The following is a 25,161-nucleotide window of genomic DNA, read 5'->3' as shown; positions in this document are numbered from 1 at the left end:
ACATCCATTGAAACATAACGAGTCCCAGTGCTAGGATCAAAACAACAATAACCCTTTTGTGTGGAGGCATAATCAAGGAAGATGCACTTGTGGGCCTTTGGTTCAAATTTATGTCTCTGGGTACTAGAAATGTGTACACAACAAGTGCAGCCAAAGCAGTGTTTTAAAAGGCGCGCCTGAGGCACAAGGCGAGGTGCATTCCAGAGTAGGCGCCTCTCATGGGTCAAGGCAGCCAGACTTTAGGAAGGCGCTTGCCTCTGTGCCTAAGGCATACGCCTCAGGCCAGGCGCCAGGCGGTCCAAGCGAGCGCCTATTTAAGTTGCCCTTCATTTTGTTTTTAAATTTACTTTTATAGATGATTATAATCATATATATATTATTTATTTCCTTTTATGTGCCAAAATATTGGGATATGGTATGGCAAATTTGAAAGAAGGAACTCGCGACCCAATCGAGAGAGCAAAAACTTGCCATTGCAAGGCTTTTTGCTTTCACAAAAATCTTCTTAGATTCTCAGACTCGCAGTATCAGTCGAAGTCTCGAATGGAAAAGTTCAGAGCCCTCAGCCCCTAGGTTCTTCTTGGATCATCAAGTTCAGGCCTTCAACTCAGTTTCGGTTATCTCATTCGAACGACCACCTTTGAAGTTCGATTATCAGAGGCCATCTCTCAGTCGAACGACCAACTACAGCATCTTTAACTCTTCGAGCCTTCAGCAGTTCAATCATCAGGTACTTCTTCTTCACAAAAAAACAGGGGCTTTGCCCAATTTTTTTATTTCATTGTGTTATTGTTTCTTCACTTTTTACACTAAAAACAGGGGTTCTGCCCAATCTTTTTTTTCATTGTGTTTCTTCTAGTGGAACTGTTTTACACTAAAACAAGGGCTCCGCCCCACTGTAATTAACTTTGTTTTTTTGATATTTTCCCGATTTCTTAGAATTTCTACATGTTTTTTCTATTTTTCTATTTTTAGTTTTTTATTAATTTTGTGCGCCTTTTTTAAAAAGGCGTGCGCCTCGCCTTGCGCCTCAAGCGCATTTGGACCTATTGCTTTTTGTGTGCCTTTCGCTTTTAAAACACTGAGCCAAAGGCACGAAGGGAATAGAAAAGAGTTCCCTTATCTGGATAAAGGAGGTTAAAAGGGGACTTAAAGCCTAACACTCTGGATGGCATATGATTGATTAGATAGGTTGCAGTGAGAACAACATCCTCCCCAAATCTTGTAGGAACATGTGAGGCAAACAAAATGCGTATTGCAACTTCAACTATGTGACGGTTCTTCCTCTCAGCTACTCCATTTTGTTCCGGAGTACGAACACAAGAACTCAATTGAATGACCCCAAATCAGTGAGATAAGAGGTTAGGTTTTTCTAAAAGTATTCTTTTGCATTACCGGATCTGAATATTTTGATTCTTGTATCAAACTTGGTAAGAACAAATTCATGGAACTGCCTCACAAGTTTGGGAACTTCATATTGAGATCTCATAAAAAATAACCAAGTATACTAAGAGAAATCGTTAATGAACAAGATAAAGTATCTATAACCTCCCATAGGGGGTAAGTGGTATGGCCCCCACACATCAGAGTGCACAGTATGAAAAGGAAAGAATGATCTTTTATTACTCAAAGGATAACTATTTCTACAATGTTTTGATGACTCACAAGACTCACAATGAAGGCTAGACAAGTTAATTCCCTTAAACAATTATGGGAATAAATGACTCAAAGCAGAAAAAGATAAATGATCCAAACGAAAATGGCATAACATGACACGACTAAAAGACTCTGAGGAGGTAGATCCAAAAGTAGTTCTTCTAGGTTGTCCTTGGCTTTGTGTAGGAGTATCCAACAGATATATTCCATTCACCTTATGGCCACTCCCAATCACTTTGTGAGACTTTAGGTCTTGAAAAATACAATAAGAATGGAAGAAGGTTACACTGCAGTTTAAGGATTTAGTTAGGCTATTCATAGAAATGAAATTAGTATTCAGTCTAGGGACATGAAGGATAGAAGAAAGAGAAAGAGAGTTCTTCAGTCTAGGGACATGAAGGATAGAAGAAAGAGAAAGAGAGTCCTCAACTTTGATGACTCCCTTGCCAGAGATGGGAGCAAGTGAGCATTGGCTAGGGTAATCTTATCATGACCGGGAAGCAAATCATAAGAGCTAAATAGAGTGGAAAGGCTGGTCATATGATCAAAAGCACCAGAATCAATAATCCAAGGGATCTTACGATTACCTGAGATAGTTACATAATCGACAGTAGCATGTATACCTGAATGCACAAATGCAGAAGTAGTTGGATTGCTCAAAGAGTTGGAGGAGGCTGCACCCTCAAGGTGATGATCATCCTCCCATACTTCTCATACTCCGCCTTCATAACCAAGGTTCAAAAAATTGTTATGTATCGGCCCGTATCGGCTGATATGTATCGTATTGGCCCCTTCCCGATACGCCCCTGTAGGGGTAGTATTGGGTTAGGGCCTAGTTCAGAGGGTAGCCGGGACTTAAACCGACCCCTCTGAACATGTTTTGAAAAAAAATAAAACTTATAAAGAAAAGGACCGATATGCCCTAGCGGCGTATTGCCCTGTATTGATACTTTGAACCTTGTACATAACAGCTAACTGCTCACTAGCAGTCCTCTCACCTGTGAAACACCTATCATTATCTAAGATTGTGGTTGTGTTGGCACTTCCTAACTTCCCATTATCAACCTTCTTTTGAAAATGAGGTGGAAGAAGTTCTGGATGCAGTTTCTAACATTTATCTTTTGTATGTTTGGGTTTCTTGTAGTAGTCACACATAACCTCCTTCCTTGAACCACCTGAACTACCTGTAGTCATCTTAGGTTTCAGCCCCATATTAGCAAAATGGTCACTTGGGATAGTCCCTTGAACTTGGACCAGCCTCCTGCAATCCTTCTCTCTTCACTGCTCACCATGGCATAAGCCCGAGACAAAGATACATTATCTTTAGCTAGGATATTCTGTCTGGTAATATCAAACTCTGGATTCAGCTTTGTCAAGAATTCAAAGACCCTATTCCTCTCAACTAATTTCCTGTATGTCTCAGCATCATTTGTGCTTTCCCAAACAACTGTTTCCATTAGATCTATCTCTTGCCACAAGGATTTCAGCATTGAGAAGTATACTGGTAAAGGTCTCTCCCCCTGCCTTATATTATTCACATTACTCCTTAACTTATATGCCCTGGCCACATTCAGTTTTTGTGAATAGGTTTCAGCAACACTATCCCATATTTCCTTAGCTGAATTCATCCATAAATAGTGTTGACTAATTTGTGGTTGCATCGAATTCACTAACCATCCAATAATAGTGTAATTTTGTTGCAACCATTTCTCATAAGATGGGTCACCTTCCGGTGGTGCTTTCTTGCTCCCGGAGATATACCCCACTTGCCTCTACTACAAACGTGTATCTTTATTGATTGTGACCATGCTACATAGTCCCATCGAGCTTGACTGTGGTCACATCCTATAAAGATTCTATGAGTGCTCCCAAAACTTGTCCGGACTCTGCGCCAAACTTATTCTCAAATCCAGAGACATCCATATTCCTCAAGCAACTCCAAAAGAACTTCAAACAGCTTCAATTGATAAACAAGGAAGATAGGAAAAAGCAGACACCAAGTACCAAACTCTATGAAGTCTTATCTGTGAGCTGCGTCCCACCCGGAACCCTGGAGAAATAAGAAAAATGCAGCCGTTCCCTGTAGGCTTCACAAAACTGCACAAGACTTGGGTCGGTCTTCAAGATAAAGAACGAGAACTACTTCAGTCACTGAGCGCCAAGGTGAAGCTCCCTATGGGGCCTACAATCAGAATTCTCCAGTTGATTAGGGTTTTGGGCAAAAAACTCCAAGGACTGTCAAAACAATGAACAAGACAGCTTTCTTTTCTCCAAAAGACCACTACCAACTGGGCTATTTTCTTCTTCAATCACTCATTCGATTCAGCTCTCCATACACACTATGTATGGGAAAAAATGGAAAAAAAAAAGAAGAAGAAAGGAGCCCGCTCTGATACCAAGAAGAAAACAATCCAAGAGAATGAGAGGACTGATTTAAAAGGTGTGAAAGCAAGATAGATATCAGCAACAAAAAGAGAGAAGAAGAGTTCAGCTGTAATAGGGTTTAGGAGAAGAGTTGTTCGAACATCTCTCCCTTCCCTAATCTTTTCATTAAAAATAATTACAAATTTTCTGTAATTACAAGTAGTCCCTTAATTGGGCGATTAACTTAATTAAACAAGAAACATAAAGTCCCATTAACAAAAAAAAAAATAGAAACATAAAGAAATAAGAACAGCCTATGGGCCATTTGGCTCATCCTCTCTACAGGTTACAATGAGTATGGGGTGTTTTTAATCGAGGTTCTATGAAGATTATTAGCTGGAACATTAGAGGATTAGGGAGTGAGAGGAAGAGAAGGGTAATAAAGGATTTACTTCAAAAGGAAGAGCCAAATATAGTAATGCTGCAAGAAACAAAAGTGGCTGAAATGGGTAGGAGGTGGGTAAGAAGTGTGTGGAGCACTAGAGGAATAAATTGGGTGGTGGTGCCATCATGGGGAGCCTTAGGGGGTTTAATAACAATGTGGAGGAATGAGATTCTAGATCCACTAGAGGAATTGGTTGGCCAGTATTCAGTGTCTATTAAATTTAAGAACTTGGGGGATGACTTTAGTTGGGTGCTTTCAAACATCTATGGGCCTAATAGGTATAGAGAAGTCATTTCTGAGAGGAGCTTTATGATATTAGTGTAGAGACTGTGAGAAGATCTAGCTATAGGGCTGTTTTTGTACTTCTACTTTTTTTTGTTGTATAACTATTCTTTGTACTCTTTCTTTTGTACACTAAGGGCAGATTTGTCCTTTTACCTTTTTATATAAATATATCTTTTAGGGTGTTGACGCAGTGTGTCACACCCACCAAATCTGTTGTCTCTTTCTTTCTCTCTTTCTGAACTTTTGACTCGACTCTGACATGGTATCAGAGCAGGTCACAGCCTGATCTACACATAACATCTCGTTGAACATCTCAGTTACTACTGGTTCCAGAACTCTCTAACAGTATTTGAGAAGTTCTCAAGTGTCCTTTAATCTTCTTCCTAGATCGGCTACAGATTTGAACTTTACAGATCTTTTTCCTGGATTGTTGTGCCATCAGATTCACCTTCTTCTTAGATCTCCTTGTAGTGACATCAGATCAGCCTGAAATCTTAGATCTGGTGTCGCCTAGAGCAGATCTACTGAATCCCTTTGGTTTGGTTTGGATCGGTTTTGATTTTGAGGAGTTTTGATCCACTCTTCAGTTTGGCAGAACACTACAGTTACCTTTCTTGGACATCAGCCGAAAGGTATTCTCTTTCTTCCTCTAGATCGAATCTTATTGATTTTCTGGAAGTGTGTGTTGTTGCCTTTTGTCTCCCAATGGCATCAGAAAGGATGGAGGTTCTTCCTATTAAGTTCAATGGTATGAACTACGCATTATGGAAGTTTAACTTTCAATTCCATGTCGAAGCTAAGTGTCTTTGGGGATATCTGGATGGCTCTGTATCTAAACCTGATGACTCTGATGTTAAGGGACTGAATCAGTGGAAGATTGACAATGCAAAAATTGCGTCATGGATTCTAGGTTCAGTCGAAACTGATATTGCTATTCCTATGAGAGGGTACAAGATAACCTATGAGATGTACCCGTATCTCAAGAAAGTTTATCAGCAATCGAACACCTCTAGAGAATATTAGATAGAGGTTGACATCTTCTTATACTATCAGGGAGACAAAAAGGTCCAGGAATATTATGCTGAACTCATCAACCATTGGACAGAATATGAATTAGTTCACATGGGAAAGGATCTTTCAGACTGTTGTGTGAAGTACATGAAGGAACACTTTGACAGGAAAAAAATTATGCATTTCCTAATGCATCTAAGGCCTGAGTTTGAAGTTGCCAAATCTAATATCTTGAGCCGAGGAACACTTCTTGACTTAGATACCATCCTTGGAGATTTTGAGAGCAGAAACCAGATTGACTACACAGACTACACTAGATGGAAGGAAAGATTCCAACATTGATGTTGTTTTCCTGGCAAGTAAACCAAAAGGGAAGGACCTTTCTAAGGTACAATGTTATGAATGTAAAGAGTATGGGCATGTTGTCTCCCATTGTAAGAAGAACACATGCACATATTGCAAGCAGGTTGGCCATATCATTACTGAATGTCCTACCCGGCCTCAGAAAGGTAGTGGATTAAATCAGAAGAAAGGAAACTACAAAGCCTATCAGACTGTTGTAGATGGTTTAGGTGCCTCCTCCTCTATTAGTTCTGTAGTTGGCCAAAACGAGACCTCCGACATGTCTGAAGAATGGATTCGATAGATCATGTCCTTGGTCATCTCTTTAGCTTTCTCTGCTATTGGTCTGTCTGGTAAGTCACCGACCTATTGCCCTTCACCGAACCACCTCTGGTATACAGGAGCCTCTAACCATATAACAGGGGCCACTCTTGGTCAGTATCCCAAATCCCATCTTCCTAATAAACATATTATTACTGCAAACGGTGAAAAACTGGATATACTTGGTTGTGATGATTTGTATTTATCTACTTCTAAGTCATCTCCTTTTCATTTATCCAAAACTTTATTTGTACCTAAGCTTACCACCAATTTGATTTCTGTTGGCCAACTTGTAGAGGAAGGTAACAATGTCTCATTCACTTCTGATGATAGTTTGATACAGGACCGACAAACTGGGGAGGTGAAGGGGAAGGGGCATAGGCTGGGAAGACTATTTGCTTTGGAATTTGAAAAGAATAAGACTGAACCTACTTCAACTTCGTGTTTGCTTTCTACTACTTTTAGCTTTGAATACTTTAACTGTAATAATGATTGGCATTTGTGGCATAAACGCCTTGGCCATCCATTTTCTAAGAAACTTGATCAGTTATTTGCTTCTGGTAGTTTACCTATTTCTACTATTTCCTTTAAGAATGTGAATAAAGATTGCATCACTTGTGGTTTATGTAAGAGTTATTTTTACCTTTTCCTTCTCACTCTGAGCATGCAACAATTCCTTTTAATTTAATACATAGTGATGTTTGGTCATCTCCGGTTGTCTCACGACTAGGATATAAGTACTTTGTAACCTTTGTTGATGACTACACCCGTTTCACTTGGGTTTATTTTTTTCGAAAGAAATTTGAAGTGTACACTGTATTTAAACACTTTCACACCTATGTTACTACCCAATTTGATGCTTGAATAAGTGTGCTACGATCGGATTTAAGGGGAGAGTATATTGATGGGGATTTCCAAAATTATTTAAAACAATATGGGAATCAACCCCAAAATTCCTGTCCAGGCACCCCACAACAAAGCGAGGTAGCAAAAAGGAAGAATGGGCATATCTTGAGTGTAGTCAGAACACTTCTACAGGATTCCCATGTACCCTCTTGGTTTTGGGTGGAGGAGGCCAACACTGTTGTGTATCTTATAAATCGTCTTCTGTCATTTGTTTTGAATAACTCTTCTCCTTTTCAATCTTTCTTTCACAAACCCCTAGACTTATCCATGCTCAAGGTCTTTGGTTGTTCTTGTTTTGTCCACCTTCCACCTCATGAACTCACAAAGTTAACTACACAAGTAGTTTTGTGTGCCTTTATGGGGTACAGTTCTAAACCTAAAGGGTTCTTTTGCTATGATCCTTCGGTCTGTCATATTAGAATCTCTCATAATGTAGTTTTTCTTGAAAGTGTCATTTTTTGAACAGTAAAATTCCCAACTCCTTCCACTTCCTTGTTGTACAGTTTTGATTCTACAGGTACCTCAAATATTCCTTTGTCACCTCCGCAACAACTTCAGACCTACTTCAGGAAGTAATGACCTTTAGTCTCAATGCCCCCCTGCTCCGCCACCCGTTGCTGATCTGATCACTCCAGCTGCCTTAGTAAGTGTACCTAACCTTCCCCTTGAACCTACTACTCTCGCTTTACATTAATCCTCTAGAATTTCTCGCCCACCTGACCATTATGGTTTTTCACCAAACCATAACTCCTTTTCTGCTATTTTATCTACCACAGACATTCCCAGATCTTACCAGCAAGCTATAGCAGAACCACACTAGAAAGATGCCATGGATTATGAGATTCGAGCCCTTCTTGAGAATGACACCCGGGATTTGGTCAAAGCTCCACCTGAGACATCTCTCATAGGAAGTCGATGGGTCTATTCTTGTGAACTAAAATCTGATGGAAGCCTAGACAGATACAAAGCTAGGCTGGTTGCACAAGGCTACAAACAGGAATATGGGATAGACTATGAGGAGATGTTTGCTTCTGTAGCTAAAATGACCAATGTACGACTTCTGATGGTTGTATCTATAGCCAAACAATGGACAATCCATTAGATGGATGTCAAGAATGCTTTTCTCCATGGGGAGTTGAAAGAGAGCCTATATGAAGCCCCCTCTTGGATATTGTACAGACCCGCAACTTGTTTGTCATTTGAAAATGTCACTTTATGGCCTGAAGCAACCTCCTAGGGCCTAGTTTGGGAAGTTTAGATCCGTCATCACTGGTGCTGGCTTTATCCAAAGTTCTTCTGATTATTCTTTATTCATCTTAAGGTGGAAGCAGGGAGTAACGACATTGCTCCTCTATGTCGATGATATTCTCATTACAGGGGATGATACAAAAGGAATTGCTAGGCTACAACAGTTACTCAGTGAGTCCTTTAAGATGAAGGACTTGGGGCCTTTGACATATTTCTTGGGACTTGAAGTGAGTAGAAACTCTCGGGGCTACTTTGTTAATCAACAAAAGTATGCGGTTGATCTTGTTAAACTAGCAAATCTTAGTGACTCTAAGATTGTGGATACCCCACTAGAACTGAACTTGAAACTCAACAGAGATGATGGTTCTCTTCTTGAAGATCCTACCCTTCATCATCAATTAGTGGGCAATTTGATATATCTCACCATGACCCGGCTAGATATATCTTATGCAGTCAGATAGTGAGCCAGTTTGTGTCTTCCCCAAGATAACCTCATTTATCTGTAGTTCATTGGATCATTAGATATGTGTGAGGCACCCTGTCACACGGGATATTCTTCTCTCCTCATCCCTTATTAATCTTATGGCTTATGCGGATGCTGATTGGGCTAGATGCCCTGACACCCGACGATCCACTATTGGATGGTGTGTATTCTTAGGCAATTCTCTTTTCTTGTGGAAGTGCAAGAAACAAGCTACTGTGTCCAAATCTTCCACTGGAGATGAATACAGGGCTATGTCTTCCATGTGTAGTGAGATCATATGGCTTCGGGCTCTTCTATTTGAAATACTTCATGAACCACCATCATTTGTTCCTCTCTATGCAGACAATGTCAGTGCAATTAAAATTGCTTCCAACCTCGTCTTCCATGAGCGCACTTAAACACATAAAAGTTGATTGCCACTTCATCCGCGATCTCCTTCTTGAGGGTATCATATCTCTTCCTCATGTCTCCTCTAGGCTCCAACTAGAAGACTTGTTGACTAAAGCAATGACTCGGGCTCGACATCTATTTCTCATGGACAAACTGATGCTTAGTCCTAGGCATTAGTTTGAGGGGGGAGCGTAGAGACTGTGTGAAGATCTAGCCGCAGGGCTATTTTTGTACTTTTACCTTTGTTTGTTGTATAACTATTCTATGTACTCTCTTTCTTTTGTACAGTAAGGGCAGATTTGTCCTTTTACCTTTTTAGTATAAATATTTCTTTTAGGTGTCGACTGACACAGTGTGTCACACCCACCAAATCTGTTGTATCTTTCTTTCTCTCTTTCTAAACTTTCAACTTGACTCTAACAATTAGAGGATTGTGAGACGGGCCTTGGTGTCTAGGAGGGGATTTTAATGTGATAAGATTCACAAGTGAGACAAACAATCCCAATCAAGAGGTGTCCACAAGTATGAGGAGGTTTAATGAGTTTTGGAGCTTGTGAGTTAAAAGAGATTCCTTTCCAACAGACCATCTTCACTTGGTCCAATTTAGAAGCTTCCCCTGTTTGTTCAAATTGGATAGGTTTGTTTTCAATGTAGTGTGGGAAGACCATTGGGGAAGTTTGATGGCTAGGGCCTTTCCTAGAGTTAACTCAGATCATTGCCCAATTAAAATTGGTTCAGAGGAGTTTTTGAATGGTTCCATTCCCTTTAGGTTTGAAAATATGTGGCTCACCCATCCAGATTTTCTTAATAGAGTGGAAGAATGGTGGAATGAGGAGGTGAGGAATGTTGAGTGGAAGGAAGTGAGGTTTAATAATAAAATACAACATATAAAATGCAAATTAAAGGAATGGAATAGAGAACATTTTGGAAGAATTGAGGAAAGAAAGATAAGAGTCACTTCTAAAATAGAATAGTTGGACATGAAGGAAAGTTAGGGGTTGATGACAGATGAGGATAGAAGAGTAAGGTGGACATTAAGAAAGGAGCTAGAGGAGATTTTGCTAAGAGAAGAGATTTGTCGGAGGCAAAAGTTGAGACATAAGTGGATCAATGAGGGGGATGGTAATACAAAATTCTTCCCTGCAATAGCCAATGGTAGGAGAAGGAAAAATGTTATAGATAAATTGGAAGTAAATGGTGAAATCTCAAGGGGCCAAGAGGAAATTGCATCATGTTTTGTTGATCACTTTAAAGAAGTCTATAAAAAGGTGGGTGAGGGAGGAGTCATGGTGGAAGGGTTGGATTGGCCCAGGATGGATCTAGGAGTGGCAAATCAATTGGAACGAGACTTTGAACTGGAAGAAATTAGGAGGGCTGTTATGGATAGATCGAAAGCGCCAGGGCCGGACGGGTTCACAATGGCTTTTTATCAGGATTGTTGGGAGATAATCAAATATGATTTGTTGGCGGTGTTTGAGGAGTTTGCAGAGGAACATTTTATTAGCCCTAGAATTAATTCGACTTTTTTGGCTTTGATACCCAAGAAGGTAGATGCCCTAAGGCCGAAAGACTTCAGACCCATAAGCTTGGTGACTAGCATGTATAAAATCCTGGCTAAAGTCCTCTCACTAAGATTAAAAGTGGCCCTCCCAAATATGATCTCTCAATCTCAAGGAGCTTTCATTCATGGGAGACAAATTACAGGCCAAATAATGATAGCAAATGAATGTGTGGAGGATTTTAAGAGAAGGGGGAAAGGAGGCTTTGTGTGTAAGTTAGATCTGGAGAAGGCTTATGATATGGTGGATTGGGTATTCCTTTTGGAAGTCTTGTAGTGTTATGGTTTTGGGGAAAGATGGTGTAGCTGGATTGTAGGGTGCTTGAAAACTTGTCATTATTTGGTGCTATTGAATGGTGTGGTAAGGGAGTTTTTTCCAGCTACAAGGGGACTAAGACAAGGGAACCCTCCCTCCCCTTTTCTTTTTACTCTCATAGCGGATGTCTTTAGCAGAATTCTCCAAAGGGTAAACAAGTTGGGTTATTTTAGAGGTTGGAGAGTGGGTAGGAGTAATATGGTAGTGACTCGCAATTTGCAGATGATACATTCATTTTTTGTGAGGGTGGACATCCTAGGAAAGCAAGCTTGAATCTCCTAATTCTTGTTCTCAATAAAAGATTCCCATGGTTCGACAGATGATGAAGCAACAAATCTTCTGCAACCTGACTTTTCATTTAAGCTCAAAAATAACAAACCGTTGTTTCAACTTTCCAGGTATGTAACCTTTTCTTTTCCTTCTACACTTTGAAAGACAATTGCAGTTTGGAATTTTTATTAAATGTTACACTTTTTTTTCTGTGTTTAGACAGTTTTGGTTGACATTTGACTAAAATTACATTTCGATAGACTTACTGTGTTTTTCATATTCACCCCAAAGTTTCTGTCGGTAGTTCTTGAACCTGACATATGTCACACGACATTTTTTTGACATTTCACGACATTTTAAACCATGATTATAAGAGATGAGACTGTAATGTAATTGGGGATGATAATGTTGATATCTTTTTCATAAGAATTTGAGCTAGAGTTCTGGTGACACCCTGGCCACAAGGTATTATTAGGAAGATGTAGCTGACAACCTTGTTAATGTCGACAACCCTTTGTTCAACTATCATATGCATCACCATCAAAGAATATGTTCTAATTCATCCCAGTTCTCTTATAGGCACTTCCTTCCAAAGTACGCTCTATACTTCCATCAAATGTTGTTCCTGTGGTTCTTACCTACCAGAACAAGAACTGGAATATGCTCTATTATGGGGATCGTGCCCTTAAACGATTTGATCCCAGCTGGAGAAATTTTGCAATGGACAACAACCTGAGAACTGGAGATGGCATAATCTTTGAACTTGTAGAGTGCAGTGCTAAGATTGTCAAGTTCAGAGTGCAAATTCTCAGTGGTGACATTCCATCTGATTTCCTAAAAAGGATTGATGGTGAGAGTTTAGAGGCACCTATTTTAATTGAGTAAGATGAGGATTTGTTGATTTAATGCAAGGATATTTTCTTCATAGCTATTGTGTAATGTTTCCTGAGCTTCATGTTCAATTCCATGTATGTTTTTCTTTTCAACATCATAGAAAGATAATGTTTTAATATATGCAGATTGAGGTTCTCGCTATAAATGTGCCTAGTAGAAACATGTACTTGCTGTCTTTTTCATTTTTACTTTTTAACTCTTTAAAATCAATTTCTGCATCTTGCAGTAATTTGTTTCTTGACATATCTATGGACTTCTGTTGAATAAGCCATTGGTAAACAATTTTTAAACGATTGTCATGAACTGCTAGTCTTATTATTACTTTATCTAGTTTTAGGTTTGGAAGGTTAAAAGCCCTCCTTATTTGATTGTTTGACCTTAACTAAAGAATTGCCCCAGGATTATGTGATTTGATTTTACTTCATGGTCGCATGAATGTATTACTGATCATGAGAATAATATATCTTTCCATTAGATATTTCATAGAATTTGTTGGTAAGGTTTTTATCTAGTTTTAGGTTTGGAAGGTTAAAAGCCCTCCTTATTTGATTGTTTGACCTTAACTAAAGAATTGCCCCAGGATTATGTGATTTGATTTTACTTCATGGTCGCATGAATGTATTACTGATCATGAGAATAATATATCTTTCCATTAGATATTTCATAGAATTTGTTGGTAAGGTTTTCCTTAACTAATATCTAATAGTAGATGAATTTAAGTTTACTCAAGGATGAGGCTTGTTAGTCAGTACTCAGTACAACATTGCTAGCTTTTACTACTTATCTTGTAATATTTTTCCTTTTAGCTTGATTTGTATTTTCTTACTGCTAATGTTTGTAAATTTTGCTTTTTAAATTATTTTCTACAAATTACACTTACTCGGTATGAGGTATGAGAATGGTTGAGATAATTTGAGTTTAATAAGGATAATTGGTGTGTGGTGTTTTGATTGCGGTAGGGTCAGGGTGAGATCAGTTTGATGGACAATGGAACTTATCTTTGTTAAGCAAGTAGCTCAGTTGTCAACGGTAACATAATCATTGTAATCCATATTATAATGGAGGCTGAAATTCTTTCCTTCTTTTCTTCTCTCTTTTTTTATTATTCGTCATTTTGCTTTATTCTCAAGCAATCAATTATTGTTGGCTGTTGACCAAAAAAAAAATTATTGTTGGCTGTTGACCAAAAAAAAAATTATTGTTGGCTATTGTACAAGTTGGTATCAAAGTAATATTGCACTTTTCCTGAAGTACGTCACTGTCACCATTTATACAGATGATGTCACCAGATGTATAGTTGATCTTCAGCCCATTAGAAAACCCTATATTCTGGTAAGGTTTGATTTTAGGGTTATTTTGAATCAAGTTGCAGATTGGTTTGAAGCCATTTCCTTTTTTTATTTATTGATTTTACATGAAGATACAGATTTGATTGTAGTAACTAGTTCGTCATCATGCAAGAATCTTTCTTTTCTTTTTTATGTTTTCATGGGGCTAAACAATGGGAGGTAGCCCATCCTCCAAACCCATGAACCTCCAACCCTGGTGAAGGCAGGACTCCATCTTAAGTTTCACTACAACTAGCCTGAGCCCATACCAACTAAGCCAGCTGGTCAGCACCTTCATGCGTGAATCTTTCGGATTATGATCACCTGTACTTGATCTGAGTCACTTTTTGGAATAGAACAAAAGAAATTTAACATTTTTCTGTTGCAGAATTAATACTTTGGATTTTTTCTTGCTATCTATATTTTTGCCCTGCCTAAAGTTTTTTTTTGAGCTTTGCTTTTTGCCTATGTTCTCTCATGCTATGAGTTGTTGCTGGTTTCTGAATATTGTTTTGATGATTTGGCATTCAATGGATCATAGTTGAATTTGGTCCTATGTGTTTTGCTCCTTTTCTCTTGATGCTTGGAACTATGGCAAGTTGTTAGGGTTGCCACAAGAATTGATTGTGTGATTTTTCAATGCTGTGCGAGATTGTTCCTTAGTATTTTTTCTTGTTTGTTGACGGAGTTGTGGCTATTTGTTTACTACTTGGTGGTGATTGTGGCAGAATGGCTATTTTGTTTGACTTTAAGCGTAGTATGGGTGGTTATATGGGGACAAGAGACTCCCAATGGCCAAATAATTATAGTGAAATTTGGATTGAAACAATTTATTTCGAGTGGTCACAGTCAACCAAGCTCTCAATTGGAGGTTGGGGCAAGTTTTATTATCTCATGAGAATTGAAGCTGCAGGCAGATGATCCTACATATGTTAAATGGGAATTGGAGAGTCTGATAGTATATGTTTTGTGTGGTCATGTATAGCCTGCAACTATATGTTCCTCTCTACATCAAAGGAAATTTGGAGAAAAGCTACAATTACTTATTCCTAGGCTAATAACACAGCCAAAATTAACTAGCTGATAAGAGAAACTATTACTTCTCTTCATTGCATTTAGGAGGAGATTGACTGCTTTGGATTGGAGAGATCCCATTGATGTTGATTAGTGTAGGAAGTTTTTTGAGAAGAACACGGTGTTTGGTTTCGTTGTCGGGCTGAATTTTGAATTTGATTTCATTGGCAGTATATACTATTGCAGATGTTTTGGCCCTTCCAACAACATACTTGTTTAGGGAGAAGAGAGGAGGGTAGCTTTTTTTTCAGACTTAAAAGAAGAGCAATTTGCTTCATTTTTCTATCAAATAAAAAATAAGGGGTAAGATCACAATGGTCAGAAGTTAAATCCTCACTTGAAGCTTGAGAGGTTTAAGCCTTTTTTGGCTTATCTTGATGTGATGGTGATAATCAACCATCTATTTTTGATGTGATGGACAAGTTTAAAAGCCTTTTTGCTTATCTTGAGATTAGTGGAGTGCCTACATTTGTAGACACTAGTGCTCCTATTGTCTTTTAAAATAAAGTCCTATACTTGTTTTTTTTTTTTCGATTAATAACGGAAATTCATTGAATTTATACAAGAAAGGATTACAAACAAACAGAGGGAGGTAAACTGTCTTAACTATCCCACAAGCACAAAATGAACAGAATTAGAAGTTGGATCCAGTCACAACAAAGTTGCTTAGACACTCCTCAACAGAATGGTGTAGCTGAGCATAAGAATGGGCATGTTCTTAATGTTGTGAGAACTTTGTTAATTGAATCTCATGCTCCACCCTCATTTTGGGTAGAAGCAGCCAGCACAAATGTGTATTTGATCAACTGTTTTCCTTCCTCTGTTCTTGTGAATACTTATCCCTTTTAGAAGCTTTTTGGTCATCCTCCCGACCTATCTAATCTTCATGTTTTTGGTTGCTTATGTTTTGTACATCTTCCTTCTTGTGAACATTTCAAATTGTTTGCTCAATCTGTTATGTGTAGATTTGTAGGGAATAGTTTAGATCACAAGAGTTTTCTATGTTATGATTTTCTATCCATCGTATTCATATTTCTCGGAATGTTGTGTTTCTGCAATATATCTCTTTCTTTGCTAGAGTTGCTAGATTGCTTGCACCCTCTATCTCTATTTTGCAGAACTTTGATTCCAAGGGTCTTTCTCCTCCAACTGTGAAGGACCTTCTATCTTGTCTTCTCTCGCAAGTGCATATGTGCTCTAGACCCTACGCCTACAACCCCCTTCCTTCCAATCTTGAACATCATCCATCTGCTCCTCCAGTAAGTGATATTCCTTCCTCAAATACTAGTTCTTCCATTTCTATTCATCATTTTACTTGTATTTTTCGACTATCTGACCATTATGGTTTTCCTTCAAACCGTAGCTCTTTCTCTACTGTCTTATCCTCCACAGATATTTCTTATTCATGCTAGCAAGTCATTAGTACAAAGTGGAAAGAGGCCATGGATGCAGAGATTCATGCTTTACATGAGAATGACACCTAGGACCTTGTGCCTACCCCTCCAGATATCTCTATTGTTGGGAGTCATTGGTATATATTGTTAAACTAAAGTCATATGGCTCTTTTGTCTGGTATATGGCTTGGTTAGTTGCTTAAGAATACAAGTAAGAGTGTGGAATTGCTTATGAGGAGATGTTTGCTCCAGTTGCTAAAATTACTATAGTCTGTGTCCTTTTAGCTTTGTCTAACGTCCAATCTTGGTCCATTCATCAGTTTGATGTGAAGAATGCCTTCTTCATGGTCAATTGAAGGAGAATGTTTATATGAATCCCCTCCTAGATATTGCAATGATCCTTCTCTAGTTTGTAGGCTAAAGAAGTCCTTATATTGGTTGAAGTAGGCTCCTCAAGCATGGCTTGAAAGGTCATGGGATGTTGTTATTGCAACAGGATACAGTTAAAGCTCCTCTAACTACTTACTCTTAGCCTGTAAGAGACCTTAGGGTATTACTATCCTCTTATTATATGTTGATGATATGCTATTGACTGAGAATGATGATGAGGGGATTCGTGAGTTGAAGTCGCTTCTTCATAACTCCTTTCACATGAAGGATTTGAGTTTTCTTATTTCTTGGGTTTGGAAGTTCGTCATAATGCTTGAGGATATTTTGTGTGCTGACAAAAATGTTCCATTGATCTTGTCAAACTAGCCAACATTACATATAATAAGCATGTTAATACTCCTTTAGAGCTGAATGCTAAGTTGTCCAAATTAGAAGGCCCATTACTTCTTGACGCCACTCTATATAGACAGATTGTGGAGTCTCTAATTTATCTTAGTATGATTCGACCTAATATTTCTCATGCTGTTCAAGTTGTAAGTCAGTTTGTCTTTGCTCCTCGTTTGCTTCACTTGATTGTAGTTGCCCAGACACCTATCACTCTACTACTGGGTGGTGTGTGTTTTAGGTGATTCTCTCCTCTCTTGGAAATGCAATATGTAATAAGATTGTTTTCAAGTTTTCTACAAAGCAGAGTATAGGGTGATGTCTTCTCTGTGTAGTGAGCTAGTTTGGCTATAGTCTTTATTTTTGACTCTTGGTGCTCCCAATCCTACACCCATTCCTCTTTATGCAGATAATACTAATGCTATCAAGATTGCATCAAATCCTATTTATCATGAGAGGACTAAGCATATAGAGGTGGATTGTAACTTTATTAGAGAAATGTTCCTTGTTAGCTCTATTACTCATCCTCATGTAGCCTCCAACTTGCAGATTGCTCATATCTTCATAAAGGCTGTCTCGTCCCCAACATCTCTTTCTTGTAGGAAAATTGATGCTTATACCCCTGCATCAGTTTGAGGGTGAGTGTGAAGAGACTTGATAATCATATTAGCATAGCTCTTATTGTACACTATATATCAGCTTTTTTGTTTTATTTTTCCTTTCAGCCCATAAGGGAACTTTTGTAATTATATAGTATGCTATGTTTAATATACAAGAGGCCTTTTGGGGTGGGGTCAACTGATTTTACTCATCACCCCTAGAATTGTTTTTTGCTTTCTCATACTAGGGTTGACATTAAGCACAAAGGGGATGATTGGAAGTGGGCGTGAAGTTGATGGTATTTATCTTCATGATTAGTATCAATGTAGGTGCTAGCATATTATAAGTCTTGTAGTCTTGATGTAGTGATCAGTTGAGTCAAATAATGTTATGGTATTGTTGTCTTGGCCATGTACCCTTTAGTTCTTTAAAATTTTTGTTCCCAATTTTTCTTACTTTGTTCCTAGTCTAGTTCATACTATGAATTCTACCATGTGTCAAAGCATTGTGGTGCAGTCAATAGTCCTTAAATGGAGTGAGCTCATTAAAGACGATTGATGACAACAAACACTGAGGTAGTGGGCATCTAACTCGGAGAAAGCACCAAGCTTTAAATTTTGCAACTAGCAAAGGAGATGTCCTTGAACCTCTATTCTAGTGAAGGAATTCTATTTAATGAAAACTTGCTCGTTATAGTGTTGAGCAACTTATATAGATGCTATAGCTAACACAAAGTTCAATTTAGTTCCAAAGGCCATTTTACAAGACTAGTAAGTATACATTTGCTTTGCGCATGGCAATTTTAGATGATGATAATGATAGTAATAATATATCCAAAATTTTCTATAAACTTTATGATTTTTTGTTTTTTATTATTAATCGGATGTAGATTGCAAAATCGAAATCTAATTACATAAACACCTCGTCCAAAAGAATTGAATGAGGTTAAAATTAGTAGCTATAAATTTACAATTTAAACCTTATAGTTAAATAGGAACTAAATTCAAAAATGAGTATTTTAGTCAAAAGAAAGTTTCACAATCTAATTCATATTTTTAATAGTAGTGTAAATATAGAATTATATATGTGTTCAATTTTTTCTATATTTTTTTTTTGTAATTTTGTGTGTAAATACCTTTTGTTTAATATGATAAACATATATGATATTAAAAATGTGTCAATTTTTTTTGCAAAATTTACGTATTTTTTCATTTTTGTCCTTTTATATTTTATTGATTTTATTATTTGTTTATGACATTAAAGATTAACACATTTAAACCAAAAGTTGAACTATTTATTATTAATTTTTATATTTCATTTTGGTCAATTTTAAATTATGCATTTCATTTTCATTATCAATGAAAATAATTCTTGTTTATTACACTTATTTTTTTATTTGATTAATAAAAATATCATTAATGTGTCTATTTTTTATATACTTTGTTATTTTCTATATTTATTTCTATTTTAAAATTTTTTATCACCTAACTATGACTTCATAGGTTGATCAAATTTGATTCGAATGTTGAATTGTCTAGTCACCACTTAGATAAAGAATGGTTTTGTTTTTGAGTTAGTTCTAAAATATATGGATTTATATTGTTAAAAATATTAACATAGATCTAATTAGTAGCATTTATTAGTGAAAATAACTTAAATATAAGATTTAATAAAAGAAAATGATATTTAATACCTCAAGTATAAGACTTAATGAGAGGATTAAATGAGGTGGAAAGTAATAATTGAAGTTACATTTTCAATTATTATTTAAATTATAACAAATGACTTTTATACCCTTTCTGAAACAAAGAAATAGAGGGTAATTTTAGTCCAAAAAAAGTTTCACACTTCATCCACACTTTTATATATAGTATAGATTGGCTCAATAATAAAGGAGAAAACCCTAGGTAGAAGATAAAAATTGGAAATAGTAATCTATATTGGTAGAGGATTGGTGAACTCTGTTTCACGTCGACTGTTTGGTCAGCGAGTTTTGTGCTGATGGTAACAGGTCAGGTCAACAAGCATTATAGGGGAAGAACTCAAAAGGCACACAGAGGAGCCTTGTAGCATGCCCTTGTGTAGGCATCACAATTTGATCTCTCAAACTTAGATCTCAAGGTTTGAAACTCAACTTCGCAGCCTCGTCGATTTATGATCTCGTGAGGCAATGGCCTCGTAGAATTATGACCTTGCGAGGTTGTTATGTATCGAGCGACACCTGGTTTTTGGTTTGCTGATTCGCACAACCTCACAACTTCATGAAATGAGAGTATTTTGGCTTTGCCTATCTCTTCTTTCTTTCTACCGGAATGGGCTAAGACTCTTTCCCTTGGGCTTCGTGGGTTGAACCCTCACTTGTTCTACTTCCGTTGCTCTACACCATCCTCTTTGGGTTAAGGAAAGCTCCACCTTGAGCTTGAGATCTCTCCCCATGGTAAGGACACGTGTTTAAAATTGAACATATTAAAGGTCTTGAAATGAAAGGGAAGCTCAACTTTATAGGTGTTGTCATTGATTTTCTCAATGATACGACAAGGTCCAAGTTTCTTGTGCTGTAATTTGCGAGGTCCATCAACTAGAAATCCTTTAGGGGTTTGAACCACCCATATCACCTTCTTCGGAAAAGAGCTTTGACTCTGGCATATATTTCCTTGTGTTTGTTTGAGATCTATGTCTATTTGCTTGAGTTTTGTAGTAGGTATTGGACTCCTCTAGTTGAGCTTTGACTCTGGCACAGATTTCCTTGTGTTTAGAAAGCATATTGTCCACCTTGACATTAGGCCTCATTGGGATCGGGAGTTAAATCAGCTATAAGGGTCCCACTAGGTTGAACCCATAGACTATTTGGTAGGTTCTTAGATGGGTGTATAAATCGTAGGATTCAGACCCTAGGTGTTCATGGTGTCTTCTTCGAGTGATCCAACTGCAACAGATCCGAAAACCCTCTACATCGATTATCTCTCGTCTCTCTCCTCTCTCTAAGTCATTGGTTGATGTTCCTGTTGTCCAGCCGTGTTTGAAGCAAGGAGAACCGACTGTCTTCTTCCCTGATGTTGTTCTTGAAAAATCCTATGAGGTTCTGAAGTGAGCGCTAATCAGAAAGTGTATGCATGGTCGTCCTTCTCTCCCGGAGATAAAGGAGTTTATCTGCAGAACTTTTTGACTGCAGAGAGAGATCTGGGTTACAACGCTTGATCCTAAGCATATCTTAATCATGTTTGCTGATGAAGTTGACTTCCAAAAGGTATGGATGCATGAATTTTTCAGAATAAAATTGTTTACTTTCAGATTGTTCAAATGTGTTCCAAAGTTCGGACCTAGCTGGGAACCTTTGGTTGTTCCCGTCTGGATCGCATTTCCTTTCTTGCTGGTGAATTTTTTTTTGTTGAAAACCTTTTGTAGTCCATATATATGGCCATTGGCCCTGTGATTAAATTTTACCAAGCTACCATCACTCTCTCTGGAACGTCTGCAGCTAGGGTTTGTGTTGTGCTGGATCTATTGAAGCAACATCTAGCCAGAGTTTGGATCAGTACTGGTTGTGAAGGGTTCTGGCAGGATATTGTTTATGAGAAACTTCCCTCCTATTGCAAACATAATAAATTCAGGAAAAGATCAAACAAGGGCGAGAACACTCAATAGACTGTTTCTAGTGAAAAGCCAGTCCAGAATTATGTTCTAGTGATCAAACCATCAGGGCCTGAGCTTCCTTAGACAAGAAACAAAGAAACACCTATTGAAACTGCTCCTGAATTGACAGGCATGGCCGATGTCAGAATAGATGCTCCCATCACCATCGAGCATTGGACAGAGCCGAGCCAGACAGATTTACAGTTGGTAAATTCCTTAAAGAATGCTATTGAACAACAGAGAGATTTTACAGACAAAAATCATGCAGACCTCTCTGGCAAACCTCACATCCCAGTGTCAAAGGATGATGCTCTTCTACCTAGGAAAACTGACAGGGTTGGAGAGCTCCCTGTAAGACAAGTACAGTCTAAACACAAAAAGGATGGTGTGCGTATCTCTATTGATGATTTAAAAAAATTTCAATAGAGGTTGGGAGACAGAGTAACAGCTTTGTAAAATCTCTTTGAAGGAGAGGATTTGTCTCTCTTTGAGAGTGACAAAACAACAAAGAACATTAACATGGTTCCCACGGCTCAATCTTTAGATATTCCACCTACTCAGGCCATTGAGGATGAGATAGTTGTTAATTCTGGTTTTCAACAAGTCAAACAAAAATACGAAAAAAGAAAAAGGATCACACTGTTCCGTCATCTGAAAAAAGAGTGACTAGATCCCAAGCAGGTCAAGGTACGCCCTTTTCCTCTCTTAATTGAAGAATATTTTATTCTGGAATACTAGGGGTTTGGGAAACAACCCCACTTTTCGTTAGATTAAAAAGTTAAAGAAGTCACATGATGTGCGACTGTTAGCTTTAGCTATACCCAAAATCTCTACCACCCACATGCATTCTTTCATGCAGAGGTTAAACTTTGGTGGTTATTAGGTGAATAATGGTGTTAATTTTTGGCTGGTAATTTTTTGGCACCCTTCCTGGGTGGTTTCCTCTATTTTTTCCACAGACTCTACTATCTGTTGTTTAGTTGAGGTACTGGGTTTAGACCTGTTTGTGCTTTTTGTTGTGCATGCTAGATGCTCTGTACAGGAACTGAGACAACTTTTGTCAACTCTAACTGTTTCCCTTAATAATATGTCTCTCCCTTGCCTTATGTTGGGTGATTTTAATGCTATTCTTTGACCCGTCTGAGAAGCTAGGGGGTTTCAGCCCAAACCTTCAGTCCATGAGCGATTTTTAGGACTTTGTTTTTGTCGTTGGTTTGCATGATATTGGCTTCAGTGGAAAAGCATTCATTTGGTGTAATGGCCGAGAAGGCCAAGCCTGTGTTTGGGCCCAACTTGATCGTTGTCTGGTGAGCATTGACTGGTTGGCAAGCCTTCCTATGGCTCCAGTTATTCATCTGAATAGTTTGTATTTTGACCATCGGCCTTTGCTATACAAGTTATCTGTAGATACAATCAGAAAGCCTTCTATGTTCAAATTTCAATAGCTGTGGTTGAGCCATAACTCCTTGTATATGGTAAATGGAAATTGAAATCTTTTGGCTCCAGGTATTGCCCTCCAAAGTTTGGTCTTTAAACTGAAATGGATTTGTAGAGGTTTGCGAACCTAGAACAAAAGTCTTTGTGGACCTTTTTCAAAACATTAAATTAGCTGAAGATAAGGTGTTAGAAAAGAAATCGGCCATGCTAAAAGTAATTCTTCGGAAAGTTTGAATAACCTGAGAGGCAAAAAAAAATTACATCATTGGTTCTTACAGGAAGAAATTTACTGGAATAAAAAATCAGGGGCTAAATGGTTACAGGAAGGAGATCGTAATACGAAATTCTTCCATGTGACAATCAAGGCAAATCAGCGACACACCATGATGAGTGAAGTCACTCTTGAGGACAGGTCTCGGGCAATAGAGCCAGACTAGATAATTTTGGAGGGCACTCGATATTTTGAAAATCTCCTTTCAGCAGAACTTTGTCACATTCCTGAAGGTCTTCTGGATGTTACTCCTCACGTTATTACAGACTTAGAGAACTTCCAACTCCTCCCTCCAACTGTAGAAGAAATTCAATTAGCAGTTTTTTTTCCCTTTGTAAGGACGCTTCACCTAGCCGTAATGGTTTCATTGGTTATTTCTACACTTCTTGCTGGGATATTATCTGTAGGGGTGTTACAACTGTTGTCCAGGATTTTTTTAATGGTATGGATCTTCCGTTAAGTAATTCCTCTGCTTACATTTCTTTAATTCCCAAGTGCCAGAGCCCTCAAAGTTTTGTTGATTATAGACCAATTAGTGTATGCAATTTTTCCTACAAGGTTATCTCAAAAATTTTGGTGGATCAGCTTGGTAGTCATCTGGAGAAATTGATTTCTCCTCAACAAGTTGGATTTATCAAGGGCCGTAATATCCTTGATAATATTGATCTGGTTCAGGAGTTAACCCAGGAGATTGACTATAATGTTAGAGGAAACAATGTTATCATCAAACTGGACATGTTGAAAGCATATGATAGGTTGGATTAGAACTTCCTCTTTCTAGTCTTATCGAAGTTTGGTTTTTTTTTATGAGCGGATTGCCTTGATTCGTAAAGTGGTCTGCAACTGCTGGTTCTCACTTAAGATTGGATGTACATTGTATAGTTTTTTTAAGTCTTCCAGAGTTCTTCGTCAGGGAGATCCCCTATCCCCCTATCTTTTTATAATTGTTAAAGAGGTTCTAAGTAGAGGTTAATCTAATTTATTCTCTAACAATCTGGATATGTTTTATCACGTGTCCAGAGGTTGTTGCTCTGTCTCTCATTGCCTTTATGCTGATGATACAATCATATTCTATTATGGCTTTATTTCTGCCTTAAATAAGTTGATGGGTTTTCTGAATAATTCTGAGATGGGCTTTGGCCAACGGATCAACAAAAGGAAAAGCTACTTCTATTTATTTGCTAAAGTCTCTGAAACCATATGCAATATGATTAAATTGGTTCTCGTCTTTGGCAATCAGCATCTCCCCTGCACCTATTTGGGTGTTCCCTTACATAAAGGGAAAGCCGGAAGACATATTTTGATGATTTGATGAGGAAAATTAATGCTAAACTTGATTCTTGGAAGGGGAAGTTACTCTCAGAATGTAATCGAATTACTCTTTTAAAGCATGTTCTCTGTTTAATGCCGATTCACCTCCTTATGGCGTTTAATATTTCTAAGTCTATCACTAGGGACTTGGAGTGCAAGTTTAAACACTTTCTATAGGCTAGGACTGAGTAGTTGAAGCACAATTGGGTCTCGTAGTCCACTGCCTGCAATTCAGTAGAGGCAGGGGGCCTTGGTATAAGGAGTTTTGATGATCTTTGTACAGTGTTTAGACTGAAATCTCTTTGGCTGATGCTCACACAAGAGAGTTGCTGGTCGTTCTATTTCAGAAGGAAACTTTTTTCCAAATGGCATATCCAGGGGGAGTACAAGGGTTCTTCCACCTGGAAAGTTACGACGGAATTATTGGAGCATTTCTTTCACTTTACATCTTGGCATGTATGCTCCGGTGATATTCTTTTTTGGGCAGGGAAATTGGTGGGGTCGTAACCTCTTTTTCACTTTGCTCTCAATCCCAACTCGATAGACTTGGGATTATAGCTCAATGATATCTTGGACAGAAGTAGAACTTGACATTGGGATGGAATTGATCATAATCACCCTTCACACATAATGTCTCATTTAGCTTCTCTCCCAATTTCTCTTAAGGATGGTAAGGATGTTAGAATTTGGAAGCTCACCCCAAATGGCACATTCTCTTGTTGTTCATCCTGGAGTGCTATTTCTCCACGATGGGTACCTATATTATGGCATTCTCTAGTTTGGAATAAAAGAACACCAAAAATATCTTTCTTTGCTTGGAAACTTTTGAAAAGTGATATTCCTACTGTT

General features: G+C 38.0%; 1 protein-coding gene across 3 annotated transcripts in view; it reads left to right on the top strand.

Moving 5' to 3' along the window:
* Positions 1 to 24,545, top strand: part of LOC104589711 (B3 domain-containing protein Os04g0386900-like) — a 61,420-nt gene extending 36,875 nt beyond the window's left edge. Inside the window, exons 3-4 of one of the 3 annotated variants that reach the window (XM_088899904.1) lie at positions 12,176 to 12,446; positions 24,456 to 24,545. In XM_088899904.1, the coding sequence (XP_088756030.1) occupies positions 12,176 to 12,446; positions 24,456 to 24,508 (324 nt within the window). In that variant the 3' untranslated portion in view covers positions 24,509 to 24,545. The other 2 variants (XM_088899903.1, XM_010248118.3) reach the window with 2 other exon arrangements.
* The last annotated feature ends 616 nt before the right edge of the window (positions 24,546 to 25,161 follow it).

The sequence above is a fragment of the Nelumbo nucifera genome, chromosome 3 (assembly GCF_055504915.1).
Source record: "Nelumbo nucifera cultivar China Antique chromosome 3, China Antique-T2T, whole genome shotgun sequence".
In the NCBI taxonomy this organism is placed as follows: domain Eukaryota; kingdom Viridiplantae; phylum Streptophyta; class Magnoliopsida; order Proteales; family Nelumbonaceae; genus Nelumbo; species Nelumbo nucifera.
The sequence above is the reverse complement of the archived record's forward strand: the minus strand, read 5'-3'. Positions and strand labels throughout refer to the sequence as shown.